This window comes from Procambarus clarkii, chromosome 51 (genome assembly GCF_040958095.1).
Source record: "Procambarus clarkii isolate CNS0578487 chromosome 51, FALCON_Pclarkii_2.0, whole genome shotgun sequence".
Taxonomy (NCBI): Eukaryota; Metazoa; Arthropoda; class Malacostraca; order Decapoda; family Cambaridae; genus Procambarus; species Procambarus clarkii.
The window spans coordinates 24,033,031-24,047,236 of NC_091200.1; the positions used below are offsets into that span (position 1 = coordinate 24,033,031).

Genomic DNA, 14,206 nt, shown 5'->3' on the forward strand with positions numbered 1-14,206 from the left:
GTCGTGCCAAGAGGACTGAATTACAAACTCTTGCACATGAGTACCAACTAGAAGTTCCCTACCAAGCCAACAAAAAGGACATACACAACCTGTTGCTGGATTACTATTTAGAGCAAGGTAAGATAGACTCTGAAACTCATGAAACTTACTATATTGCAGATAAAACTGATTTGGCAACGATGAAACTCAAAATAGAGCTGGCCAAGATTGAACGTGAGCAGCAAAGGGAAGCCCTCGAACAACAAGAACGAGCAGCTGCCATACGAAGGGAAGAACAAGAACGAGAGATCACCCTCAGGGAACGTGAAACTGCCTTGAGGAAGGAAGAACACGAACGAGAAATCGCCCTCAAGGAACGTGAACTCGCCCTCCAGGAACGTGAAGTTGCAATGCTCCAGGAGCGGGAACGAGTACAGCTTGAAACCAAACGACGCGAGTTGGAGATGCAACGCGAACATGACAAGCAACAAGCGACTCTGGCTCTAGAGTGTCGTCAACGAGAATACACGTTGGAAACTTCACACCTCGCTCAACGCCAGCAAGCTACTGCCAATCTTCCCGTCAGTTTTAATATATCACATGCAAGTAAGTTAATGCCATCCTTTGTAGAAGCCGAAGTTGATGTGTTTTTCACCACCTTTGAAACCCTTGCTAATCAACTCAGTTGGCCTGTCGACCAATGGGCCACACTTCTCAGAGTCCATCTTACAGGTAGAGTAGCAGTCACACTCAGTACTTTGGCGTCTGAGAATGAATACCAGACTCTGAAACAAGCAGTGTTGGACGCCTACCTCCTCTCCACAGAAAGTTATCGAAGGAAATTCCGTGACCACCTGAAGGCAAGTACCACTACCTTCCTCGAGTTTGCTAACACAAAATGGAGATATTTCATGAAATGGCTGGAAGCAGCACATGTCTCTACTTTTACAGAACTCGTCAACCTGATGCTAGTTGAAGAATTCTTGAGGCGTGTGCCGCCTCCTGTCCGTCTATACTTGGCAGATAAAGAAGAAACCGACTACCTGAAGTGTGCTAAGTCGGCTGACACTTACAGCCTCATCCACCGGCTGACACTCGAACCATCCTCCAGTAAGAAGTCGTGGTCAAGTTACGAGAAAGTGAGTGTCGGAAAATCCGACACCATTTAATATATCATACAGACAGATAATAATTGCTGCTGTATTACCAACAACTTACCCATAGAAAATGTAACTTGTAGTGGAATTACCGTCTATAGAAAACGGGATATCATCACCACATACTATTATAAATCACCACCTATTATGGTGGGAATTATTCTTAAATACATTAGTCTTTGGACTTTACCATCATAAAACATCTTATATAAATTAACTTAATTATCAATATTAAAGTAGAGTAAATGTGACTCTTCTATCACTTTCTGAAATCTGGACAATGTAAGCCAGGTGTCAGTGAGGAAAGAGGAGCAGCCATTGTTGTGTCACCTCCGAGACGTGTGGAGCAAATTCGGCTCCTATCATATCTGGACAATGTCGGCCAGTAGCGTCAATAGTATGGAGTGTTAGACATTGCCATTGTTTATACTAGACCAGAGGCACGGGAGCAAATACGGCTCCTGTTAAATTTACTTGGACGTAGTGTTATGGAAACCAAAAGTGTACCATTATCAACACGCTGTCTACAAATCAAGTTAAGTGTTCTTTCCGAAACCCATTATCTATCATTAGTGGCCATTAATGTCATTGGGTAGGGTGAACCAGTTAGATCACGAAATCGCCTCAAACTAAAGGTAATTAAGCCAGGTCTTCATTGTTCCATGTACAGTTTTCTCTGAAATACTTGTCATATATAGGAACCTGGCTTCACAGTTAGCACCCTTTTGACAGGTCAAGACGAGGAAGCAAGGCTTTGTGCATCAGTTACTGGGTGATGGAAGCTACCTCAAAGAGGATAATTTGGTGTCTACACCCTAGTTATACCTGGTGGACTAACCTGCTGTACTATAAGATAAGGAACCTCTTCAATGTATGTAGTCTATACTGTAGTTTGATTGGCTGCATATATATTTAATTAATAAACCCCCCTAATGTGTAGAGGTTCGATTTGTGAGATTGAGATTATTGCAGAAATACAGTCCACTTATCATTATACAAATTGCTATCGAAGTATATAAATTAACGTAAATATAAATTCATATAAATTAAATAAATATAAATCTCACAGGTCAGTTCACACATTATTTGGTCATCTTCGAACCGGATGACGGATTATTTGGTCCTATGAACCCATATTTGGTCATCTTAGTACCGGATGAACCAGTTAACCAGTGGATTCATTAAATATACTAGTGCAGTGTTATTTAAACAAAGCCAGCAGTCAATGACGGCGGCGTTGACTCGTGCGAGTTCACGAGCCCCGCTCAGTTCAGATCAGCTTCGTCAGCGGTTTCATGCACACCCACAGAGATTTGGTGGCGTGTTATTCTGTGAAATGACAGCGCTAATATTGAAGTCAGCCAAATTAGTTACTGTGTCCTCGCAAGATTGTTCACGGATTTCGTGGTGTTAAATTTTGCGAGAGATTATCTACGAATTTTGTGGAGTTTATTTCGCGAGGTCACTAATAATATTTAATACTTCTTGATAATATTAGAAGTTTATAGAGGCTAATTAAGAGGCTATTATCAATAATTGTGTATATTATTTCTCCAAAATAGAGAATTATTTAATATATTGCACTAGTGATCACAGTATAATATTTACTAATTGCCAACCCACAACAGGGTAGGATATTTACCACTGACTAGTTGAACTATTATCGTTCATCCTGGTCCCATTATTACCATAGTCAGTTGTACTATATTGAACAACCTAACACCATTAATGAATGGTCCAGACCCTATTTTGGGTGTAATTTTTATCAACTCGAGTTGAGTTGTATATATAATAATTTACTTATGATCATTACACCTTTGAGTGATTAATTAGTGTCTCTACCATCCTAGGGTGATATAGAAGAGCTAACCTAAAGGTACTTCCAGTGACACTGGTTTATCACTCAAATCATTAGTGTGTATGATTGTATATATATAATGTGTATTAATTTTAAGTGCTAACCTCTAGTAGAGGTAGGATTATTGCCTAGTGAGTGCAGAATTTGACCCTAGGCTACCATCAGTGCTTGTTCAGTATTATGAGCAGCCCAAGTACAAGCCCCACAAGGCTTCACCAACTAGCCAGTATGGATAAGGCAGGGAGAATGAAAAGAACCCTTGCAGGTCTTAAAGGCCACTTAACAAGACAGATCAAGAAATGTGAAGATTTGTTACAACAATCTCAAGTTGATTATGCTGACCTGGAAAGCTATTATCAAGCAGCTGCAGGTAAATTTGAGCAAATCAAATGCCAAATAGCTCTCCTTGTGGGGACAGACTACTACCATCAATTCATTGGTAGCCCTACTAAATATCAGGGTATAACCATGTTAAACTCTGCAGGAGGTAAATTACTCTCAGGCCCAGTATCAAGCCTGAGGAGACCTATGCCTGCAGATAAACAATACCAGTAGAAATCTAAATTTGTCAGCTGATTATATTTCTCCAGTAGCATTATACTAAGGAGATTACAGCTGACTATAACAACAGAGGTTGATGTTAGTATCATCATTTAAAGCTGAAGATGAGTTCATGAGGCCTCAGTGGCAAATCAGTGAACAGTAGCCTAAACAGCTACAAGTCACTGCGACCAATGTCACTGAACCCACTGCAGTCTCAGAACCATACTTTACTTTAATGATGAGCTATTCAATCTTCTGAATCAATTAACTAAATTAAACCCCAATAAATCTGATGACTGATTTGATACATTTATTATTTAATCAAGATGTATTCCATATGCCTCAGTGTTTATATATCAGTGACCAGTTACCTGAAGAAACTTCAAGTTATATCTAATGTCACTGATCTCACTGCAGTCCCTGAATCATACTTGACTGTAGTACTTGATCACATCCAGTCTTCTGGGTTAAATAATAGGTAATTAGGCTTGAATATTAGCCTTTCAAGAGTTGACAGGGAAATGAAATCGCATTAGACTTCTAACCCCTGCAACTCTAGTACGGGACATCCGTCCTATACGAACAGACGCACAAATGTGTGATTACTAACTACTAACATCAAACTAATCTAATAATTCGAAGGAGGAGTATCGGTATTCGTCTGTTCTAAATAGGACTTCGACCCGTGAGCAGCCCCTGGGGAATTATGTCGGAAAATCCGACACCATTTAATATATCATACAGACAGATAATAATTGCTGCTGTATTACCAACAAGTTACCCATAGAAAATGTAACTTGTAGTGGAATTACCATCTATAGAAAACGGGATATCATCACTACATACTATTATAAATCACCACCTATTATGGTGGGAATTATTCTTAAATACATTAGTCTTTGGACTTTACCATCATAAAACATCTTATATAAATTAACTTAATTATCAATATTAAAGTAGAGTAAATGTGACCCTTCTATCACTTTCTGAAATCTGGACAATGTAAGCCAGGTGTCAGTGAGGAAGGAGGAGCAGCCATTGTTGTGTCACCTCTGAGACGTGTGGAGCAAATTCGGCTCCTATCATATCTGGACAATGTCGGCCAGTAGCATCAATAGTATGGAGTGTTAGACATTGCCATTGTTTATACTAGACCAGAGGCACGGGAGCAAATACGGCTCCTGTTAAATTTACTTGGACGTAGTGTTATGGAAACCAAAAGTGTACCATTATCAACACGCTGTCTACAAATCAAGTTAAGTGTTCTTTCCGAAACCCATTATCTATCATTAGTGGCCATTAATGTCATTGGGTAGGGTGATCCGGTTAGATCACGAAATCGCCTCAAACTAAAGGTAATTAAGCCAGGTCTTCATTGTTCCATGTACAGTTTTCTCTGAAATACTTGTCATATATAGGAACCTGGCTTCACAGTTAGTGCCCTTTTGACAGGTCAAGACGAGGAAGCAAGGCTTTGTGCATCAGTTACTGGGTGATGGAAGCTACCTCAAAGAGGATAATTTGGTGTCTACACCCTAGTTATACCTGGTGGACTAACCTGCTGTACTATAAGATAAGGAACCTCTTCAATGTATGTAGTCTATACTGTAGTTTGATTGGCTGCATATATATTTAATTAATAAACCCCCCTAATGTGTAGAGGATCGATTTGTGAGATTGAGATTATTGCAGAAATACAGTCCACTTATCATTATACAAATTGCTATCGAAGTATATAAATTAACGTAAATATAAATTCATATAAATTAAATAAATATAAATCTCACAGGTCGGTTCCCACAGTGAGCACCGATCAAGCTGGCTCGCAATTGTACTGCAAGTATTGTAGACTCTATGGACATACCATAGACAAGTGTGGTAAGTCTCAATACAAGGGAACCGCTGACCCACAGAAACCCAAACCAACTTCTCCTAAGTCTGGTAAGCCTGTGATGAATGTTGGTGTTAATGTTAATGATCTTTCTCTTTTCAGTAACCACCTGTACACTGGAACTGTCTCTGCCAACGGTTCAAATCCGGAGGGACATTTCAAATTGAAGATCTTGAGGGACACAGCGGCTCTTCAATCGATCATCTTGAAGTCGGCTGTGCCCAACATCGCCTACACCGGAGAAACTGTCTTCATCACTGACCTCACTGCTACCACTCCATACCCTCTCGCCAGAGTCCACCTGGATTGTCCCTACGTGAACGGAGAAGTCCAAGTCGCCGTCAGGGAAAAGCCTTTTCCCATGCCTGGAGTGCAACTTCTCCTAGGCAACGACTTGGCAGAAGACCTGCAACCAACCAACCTGATCGTCATGGACAAACCCCAGGTGTGTAACTCTGTGCCACTTAACCCTATTCTAGCGTATGTTCCAGCAGAGGTTCAAGAGAGTGATGAAGTTTCTCCTCCGGTTCTCGTGACCACCCATGCACAAGCCGCACGTCCACAGCCAGCTGACTACTGCTACCGCTGTCCCTCAAGACCCTCAGAAACTACCCCCGAATCTGACCAAGTTGGAGTTCCGTAAGTTGCAGAGGGAAGATCTTACTTTAACACCATTGTTTTTCCAGGCTGAGACTCAACCCGGCAGTATTCCTGGGTTCTTCCTAGAGAACGACTTGCTCTACCGCAGATATAGACCCAGTAAACTGAAGGAGGAGGACGATTGGGCCAACATCGAACAGCTTGTGATTCCTACCAGCCTGCGGCCCACTATTCTCTACCTGGCCCACGGAGCACTCTCCCACTACGGATTCAACAAGACTTACCATGGAATTCGTCAAGACTACTACTGGCCAGCTATGGTAAATAGCGTCAAACAGTACGTAAAACAGTGTCATACATGTCAGATGGCAGGCAAACCGAACATCTCCATTCCCAGAGCGCCACTGATTCCCATACAGGTGCCTGTGGAACCTTTCCACAGACTTATAATAGACTGTGTTGGTCCTTTACCTCGGACCAGTTCAGGTAACGCCTATATCTTAACCATCCTGTGTCCTACCACCAGATTTCCCATAGCAGTTCCAGTGAAGAACATCACGGCTGCTACGGTAGTAAAACATCTATTGAAGATCTTCACTCAATACGGATTTCCCAGGGAGATTCAGAGCGACTGTGGTACCAACTTCACCAGTGATCTCTTCAAAAGGACACTGGAGGAGTTCAACATCAAACAGGTATTGTCCAGCCCCTATCATCCTGCTTCACAGGGTTCTCTTGAACGTAGTCATCAGACTATCAAAGCACTCTTGAAAAAGTTTTGTAGTGAAACCTCTAAGGATTGGGATAAGCAAATCGACCTTATAATGTGTATTTACAGAAGTCTTCCCAATGAGTCCCTAGGAGTATCTCCTTATGAGATGCTCTACGGCCGTAAGTGCCGTACTCTCCTTAAGGCTTTCAAAGACTCTCTCCGAGATGCCACCTTCAGTGAGCATCAGAATGTGCCCCAGTTTCTTCAAAACCTTCAACACATTCTAGAGAGTCCACCGTTTTGCCCATGATAATCTATTGAAAGCCCAGGAGAGGATGAAGACTCATTACGACCAGACCAGCAAAGTAAGAAAATTTAAGCCGGGAGACTTCATCCTAGCATACTTCCCTATCCCAGGTTCACCTTTACAAAACAGGTTTTCAGGACCCTACCGCGTCAAAGAGTGCAGAAATAACAACAACTACGGTATAGAGACTCCAGATAGGCGGCGGAAGACCCAGCTGTGCCACGTCAACCTCCTGAAGCAATATAATGGTACTCCTCCCACTGTCCTAATAAATTACTCTACCTTCACAGAACCCTACATCCACAGTGAGACCTTCCCAGCTTCTCCTCCCGGAAGCACTGACAAGGAGTCAGCGCTTTCTAATTCCGAAATCCTTAATGATCTTCCCAAATACTTTCAGGATAATCATAGTGCACCTCTTGTCAAGATCTTCAGAGAACATCAGGAGTTGTTCCGAGATGACCCCCAAGAGTGTAATGTTACCCAGCACGACATCCAACTGCTCCCCGACACCCGGCCGATTCGTCAACCCTTCTACCGAATCAGCCCGAGCAAGAAGGAAGTCATGCGTGCTGAGGTGCAGTACCTCTTGGATCATGGACTGGCTACACCTTGTGAGTCCCCCTGGGCCTCACCTTGTATCTTGGTGCCCAAACCCCAAGGTAAGGTGCGGTTATGTACTGACTATCGAAAAATCAACAACGTAACTGTCAAGGATGCTTACCCCTTGCCTAGGATAGATGACATCCTTGACGCCATTGGTAGTGCCCAGTACTTGTCCCAAGTGGACTTGCTTAAGGGGTACTATCAAGTGTGTCTAACGGAGCGAGCTAAAGAGATATCTGCCTTCATCACTCCTTTTGGACTTTTCAGATATGAACGCCTTCCTTTCGGACTATGTAATGCCTCGGCCACCTTTCAGAGAGCTGTCAACCGTGTCATCCAGGGCTTGGATAACACATACGCCTACCTGGACGATATCGTCGTAGCATCCAACACCTGGAGTGAACATCTGCTCCAGCTGCGACGTCTGTTTTCCAAGCTCCTGACAGCCGGCCTCACCATCAACCTGGGCAAGTCCACCTTCGCAAAAGGTAAAGTGCATTATCTGGGTCATGTTATTGGGAGTGGCAGCCTAGCTCCGTTAGACTCACACACTAAAGCCATCCAACAGTATCCACAGCCTACCACCAGGAAGCAGCTCCTACGCTTCCTTGGTCTTGCCTCCTACTACCTTAGGTTTGTGAGGAATTTCAGTACAGTCGCCACACCTCTAATTCTATTAACCAGTCCCAAGCAACGGTATAATTGGACCATGCAGCAAACCGTTGCTTTCGAACAACTCAAATTCCTCCTCTGTTCTAATCCCATTCTCGCCTCACCAGATATCACCAAGCCTTTCGTCCTTCATGTCGACGCCAGTGGTACCGGCGTTGGTGGTGTCCTGATGCAACAACGAGGCGAGGAGGTTCTACCTGTCAGCTACTACAGCTACAAATTGAAACCACACCAGAGGAACTACAGCACTATTGAAAAGGAGCTACTATCCATCGTCCTGAACCTCCAACACTTCGCTCCGTACCTACAAGGCACCAGGTCTACAACCATCTTCGCAGACCACAACCCTCTCCGCTTCCTACATCAAGCCCAATTCACCAACCAGCGTCTTCTACGATGGGCTTTGTATTTACAAGATTTCAACCTGGAGATCCGCTATATCAAGGGTTCTGACAACATCATAGCTGATGCCCTCTCCAGAGTTTATGAAGTAGAAGCGACTCCATCTATTACTCCACCACAGAACGACGTACTTCTTCCAGAACCGCAGGCTTCGGGGGAGAGTTGTGACGATAATCTCCTTCAAGAGATTGAGCCTGCTCTTCCTCCAAATTACGTCGCTAAACATCTATATAAAACTAGTATGGAAGGAATATCCAACAACTACACCAGCAAGGTTTGCCAGAGCGCAAAACGTATGCAGCCAGGAACACCTGCTACACCTCAAACCGCCAAACTACCTGTCTTGTCGCCTGCTCATCGCTGATTGGCTGCGGGTCCAGTTGCACCTGCTCTCACCCACCACACTACTTGATGTCTGGGGCCGCCATGACCTCAGTCCTCAGAATATCCCGTGCTTTCATAAGGTTAACACGTCTTCTTGGTAGACTAAGCTGTGGCTTACGTGTACTAAGAGAGGTGATAGCTTAAAGTCAATATTCCTGCACCAATATTTACATTATTTGTTCCACACTTGTTATTACTCACTTGTCTTAACGTAACTTTTAATTTTGTCATTTGATTATTCTTATTATTTTGATTGATTGATTTTATTATACGAATTTGTATGTCCATTTTATTCATGTTTTGTTTTTCTAACGTAATAAAAATTGCATTGTTAAATTTACTTGTGTTTTGTGTGTCTTCTCATTACCTTACCACAGACGAAGTTCCAGATTTTCTATTTTTTTTGTTTCTATGTGACGAGGCCATACCCCTAGCTTTTGAACAGCCGAACACCAACGCGTTACCGTCACAATAGTAAGAATATTAAGCCTATTAAATAAATTGTCAAATCATAGGAAATTATATATGAAACATTGCTACACACTGAGAAACAAAATATTAGATTTATATAATTTCTCTTAGAATATTATATGTATAAGAAATGTAAATACATAATAGAAATAATATTAGCATCAGTCAAAGAAATCTACGAAAGAGAGACAGTAAGGCTTAGTTGTAAGAAGACTTCACTAAACCCATTTCACTGTTTGAATACTCGTAGACGTGATCACATTGCCCAAATAATGGATGATACACCAGTAGGGAATGTCGTGTGTAGAGGAAGAATTGCTCTGCTTGTCCTCACCAACACGCTGTAATCACAAAAATGTTATAGAATTTGACTGGGCTAGAGATTTATTTCACTATTCATTAAAATTTGAGAATTACGTGGAAAGAAAAGAACATGAGTGTTTTGGTCGGTAAATGACATAACGACGAGCTACCTACAGTAATAATTTATGAGATAGTGCACTACACATAAAACATACATAACGTAGGCTTGTAGGCACATTTACAGTCGCCGATATCACGTCAATTAGTCCCTTACGTTCACAGCTGTTGAAGGTCAAATTCGGGGACGCGATTATCTTCTCAGAAACGAGAATATACAGTATGAAGCACTGTACGACCACGTATTATATCTGCAATGGCTGCCGCTTGTAAATCTGTGTGTACTCGTAGCGGAGCCGTGTGCCGAAAAGCCACCTCCCCCATACCCAGAGGCCCGAACACGCATGCACAGAGACGCTCATAGCGATCTCGAGCTTAAACCAATTTGGTTTACTAGTAATTATTGAGGGAAATAAAGGAGTACGATTTAAACTATCGTCACCAGTAAATATGTTGAATAATAATACCTCTTCTCGCAAGGCAATTGCGAGAAGAGGTATTCACATAATTCACGAAATGAATACTTCTTTCATAATGAACAATATTTTTAGAAAGAAAGGACAATTAACTGAACTCTATAAATCTCTAACATTCGTGGAAGACTTCATGTTTCAGTCTGCTATCGATGCTTGGTGTCAAGATGGCTGGGTAATTTCTATCTAAATCATGCCTGATTTAGCATATCATGCCTGATACACCAACGATTTTAATTCTACGTGTTAGTGTTATTAGTAAATGTTAATATAAGGAGTTGAGAGGAGATTCTTCACCACCAGCCATGGTCTCTCCACCTGCTATGGCCTCACCACCAGCCATGTTGTCATCACCAGCCATAGGGTCACCACCATCCAAGGCGTCACCACCAGCCATGTCGTCACCAGGAACCATGGATTCACATTCAGCCTTAGCGTCACCACCAGCCATAGAGTCATCACCAGCCATAGCATCGTCACACCAGTCTCCGTGGAGTAGTAGTAAGACCATGGCGTCATCACCCTTAATGGCGTTACCACCAGCCATAGCATCACCACCAGCAATGAAGTCACCATCATACATGGCGACATCACCAGCCATTGTGTCTCCACCAGCAATGGTGTCATCACCTTCCATGGCATCATCACCAACAATGGCGTCACCACCAGCTATTGCGTCACCATTAGCCATTTCGTTACCACCAGCCATGTCAGCACCTCCAGCCATTGCGTCATCACCAGCCATGGTGTCACCACCAGCCATGGTGTCACCACCTGCCATGGTGTCATCACCAGGTATGGTGTCATCACCAGCCATGGTGTCACCACCTGCTATTGCATCGTGACCACCAGAGAGGATCAACAACAACCCCAGTCTGTCCCACCAACATTGGTCCACCCAGGATGGACCCAAGGATGGACGGACCCCATTGGACCCCAGGATGGACAGACCCCACTGGACCCCAGGATGGACGGACCCCACTGGACCCCAGGTCGCTTCTCAAAGACCCATGGGAGAAAAAAGAAAGAAGAGGAGGAGGGAGGGAAGGGAGTTATCAGGGGAAAGCGCCGAATGTGGGAACCGACCTGTGAGATTTATATTTATTTAATTTATATGAATTTATATTTACGTTAATTTATATACTTCGATAGCAATTTGTATAATGATAAGTGGACTGTATTTCTGCAATAATCTCATAATCTCACAAATCGATCCTCTACACATTAGGGGGGGGGGTTTATATTAATTTAATTTATATATATGCAGCCAATCAAACTACAGTATTAGACTACATACATTGAAGAGGTTCCTTATCTTATAGTACAGCAGGTTAGTCCACCAGGTATAACTAGGGTGTAGACACCACATTTTCCCTCTTTGAGGTAGCTTCCATCACCCTGGTAACTGATGCACAAAGCATGCTTCCTCGTCTTGACCTGTCAAAAGGGCGCTAGCTATAATGCCAGAATCCTATATATGACAGGTATATCAGAGAAAATACTGTACATGGAACAATGAAGACCTGGCTTAATTACCTTTAGTTTGAGGCTACCACGTGCTCTAACCGGATCACCCTATATAATGACATTAATGGCCATAAATGAAAGATACATGGGTTTCGGAAGAACACTTAACTTGATTTGTTGACAGCGTGTTGATAATGGTACACCTTTGGTTTCCATAACACTACGTCCAAGTAAAATTAACAGGAGCCGAATTTGCTCCCGTGAGCCTCTGGTCTAGTATCAACAATGGCTGCCCCTCCTTCCTCACTGACGCCTGGCTTACATTGTCCAGATGACAGAAAGTGATAGAAGGGTCACATTTACTCTACTTTAATATTGATAATTAAGTTAATTTATATGAGATGTTTTATGATGGTAAAGTCCAAAGACTAATGTATTTAAGAATAATTCCCAGCAGAATAGCTGGTGAATTATAATAGTATGTGGTGATGATATCCCGTTTTCTATAGACGGTAATTCCACTACAAGTTACGTTTTCTATGGGTAACTTGTTTATACAATACAGCTATTATCTGTATGATATATTAAATGGTGTCGGATTTTCCGACACCGAACCATTACGATTATATAGCACGTGGAAGGGGTCAGGATAAGGATTTGGGATGGGACGGGTGGAAAGAATGGTGCCCAACCACTTGGACGGTTGGGGATTGAACGCCGACCTGCATGAAGCGAGACCGTCGCTGTACCGCCCAGCTCAAGTGGTAGGGCTAGAAGAGGAGAAGATAAGGCCAAGCTAGAACATGATGCCTAGTGTTCCTTCTAGGTGTCAGCATCATTGCATGGAGCGTAATTGCAAGACAGAATCGTTTGCCTTAACTGGCCGCCGCTCCAGCAAGCATGTTGCTCTGTTGAGTGATTCATCCCTGTGTCGTGCAAACTTGATGTAGCTGTCTGAAGTGGCTCTCTGAAGGAGGCGTGCTGGAGCAACAGGGAGGCTGAGAATAGAATGGATTCTACGGTTCCAACTACATGGAGGTTTCGAAACTTGCAGTTCCCTTTATGCTGTGAAGAACCCCAAGATACGGCAATCATGGTGACGGACGTACGGCCAATTCAAGATCAGTTGGGACAACCGAATTCCACGGTCCTGTGCGCAGTGCAAGAAGTACAGTTCCACTGCGTTGTTGTGCTTCAACGACAGAGAGGCGACTGATGCAGTTGTGTTGATGAAAGGCATCACAGGAATATCTACAAGACCAAGCAGTGATATTGCCCAACCAGAGACAACTGATGTCGGTCGTACTTGTAGGCCCCTCCTAACCACTGCATACTCCGCCTCCATGCAGGTCGCACACCAAACCTGTGTCAGGTTAGGTTAGGGTCAGTAAGTTTCATTTCTTTGAACTGTAACCGGGGGCTGGTCCCCCCCGAGTTCGGTTTAGATGATCTACCTGCACACCTGCTCTAACAAGGTGGTCCTTTATAGACTTACCTCGCCTCCAGGCGGTCATGGGAGGATTTTGTGGGAATTTTACCCAGGATGGATGTTCACTGTACGTTTCCCTCATCCATGTCCATACTTCCTGGAGTTTTATCTTAAGCTGTGCTGCAAGGCCGGGGAAAAAAAGGGTTGGAAGAATCCATCTCTTGTCTTCCACTTCTTGGTTCTAGGTCTGAGTAGCTCTGCCCTTGTTTTTCTCTGAGTTTCCCCTGGGCCGCATGTAGTATTGTCTCTGGGTAAACAAAAACATATTTTTCAAACAAAAACAAAACAAAACTTGGGTAAACAAAAACATAATTGTCTCTGTGTAAACATAAAAACATTTTGTCAAACAAAAACATATTTTTGTTTGTTAGAGTAGGATGATGAAAAATTGTTTAGCTAGGATGTAATTTTTTTTTATAAAGTTTTTCCACCCAGCTTATTGGCATTAGCAGTGTTGCAAAAACTTTATTAAGGGGGGAAAGGGAGATGTAACACCGTAAAGTGGTTTTGAATTTAATATATATATATATAGAACAGGAGTCCAAGGGGTTGTCATAGCCAGGGAGTGGTAATGGGGGACGAGCTCCCATGACCTATAAAATGCTCCTATACGGTATGCGTCTCCAATAGCCTCTGACAACCAAGTCCAACTCCTGGCCTGCACGGATGGCTTAGTCTTTAAGTTTGGCGGAACTGCTTTTACCGACAGGAGAAGGGGTGAGGGCGTGCCTCTGGCGCCTTAAAAACAGCTGCTCCGGGTAGATGGGACTCGATA

General features: G+C 43.0%; 1 protein-coding gene across 1 annotated transcript; it reads right to left on the minus strand.

The window, feature by feature from the left end:
• Positions 1–10,740: 10,740 nt before the first annotated feature.
• LOC138351821 (circumsporozoite protein-like) lies at positions 10,741–11,292 on the minus strand. Its single transcript, XM_069303831.1, has one exon. It carries the CDS (start codon positions 11,290–11,292, stop codon positions 10,741–10,743), a length of 552 nt encoding a protein of 183 aa, XP_069159932.1.
• Positions 11,293–14,206: the final 2,914 nt, after the last annotated feature.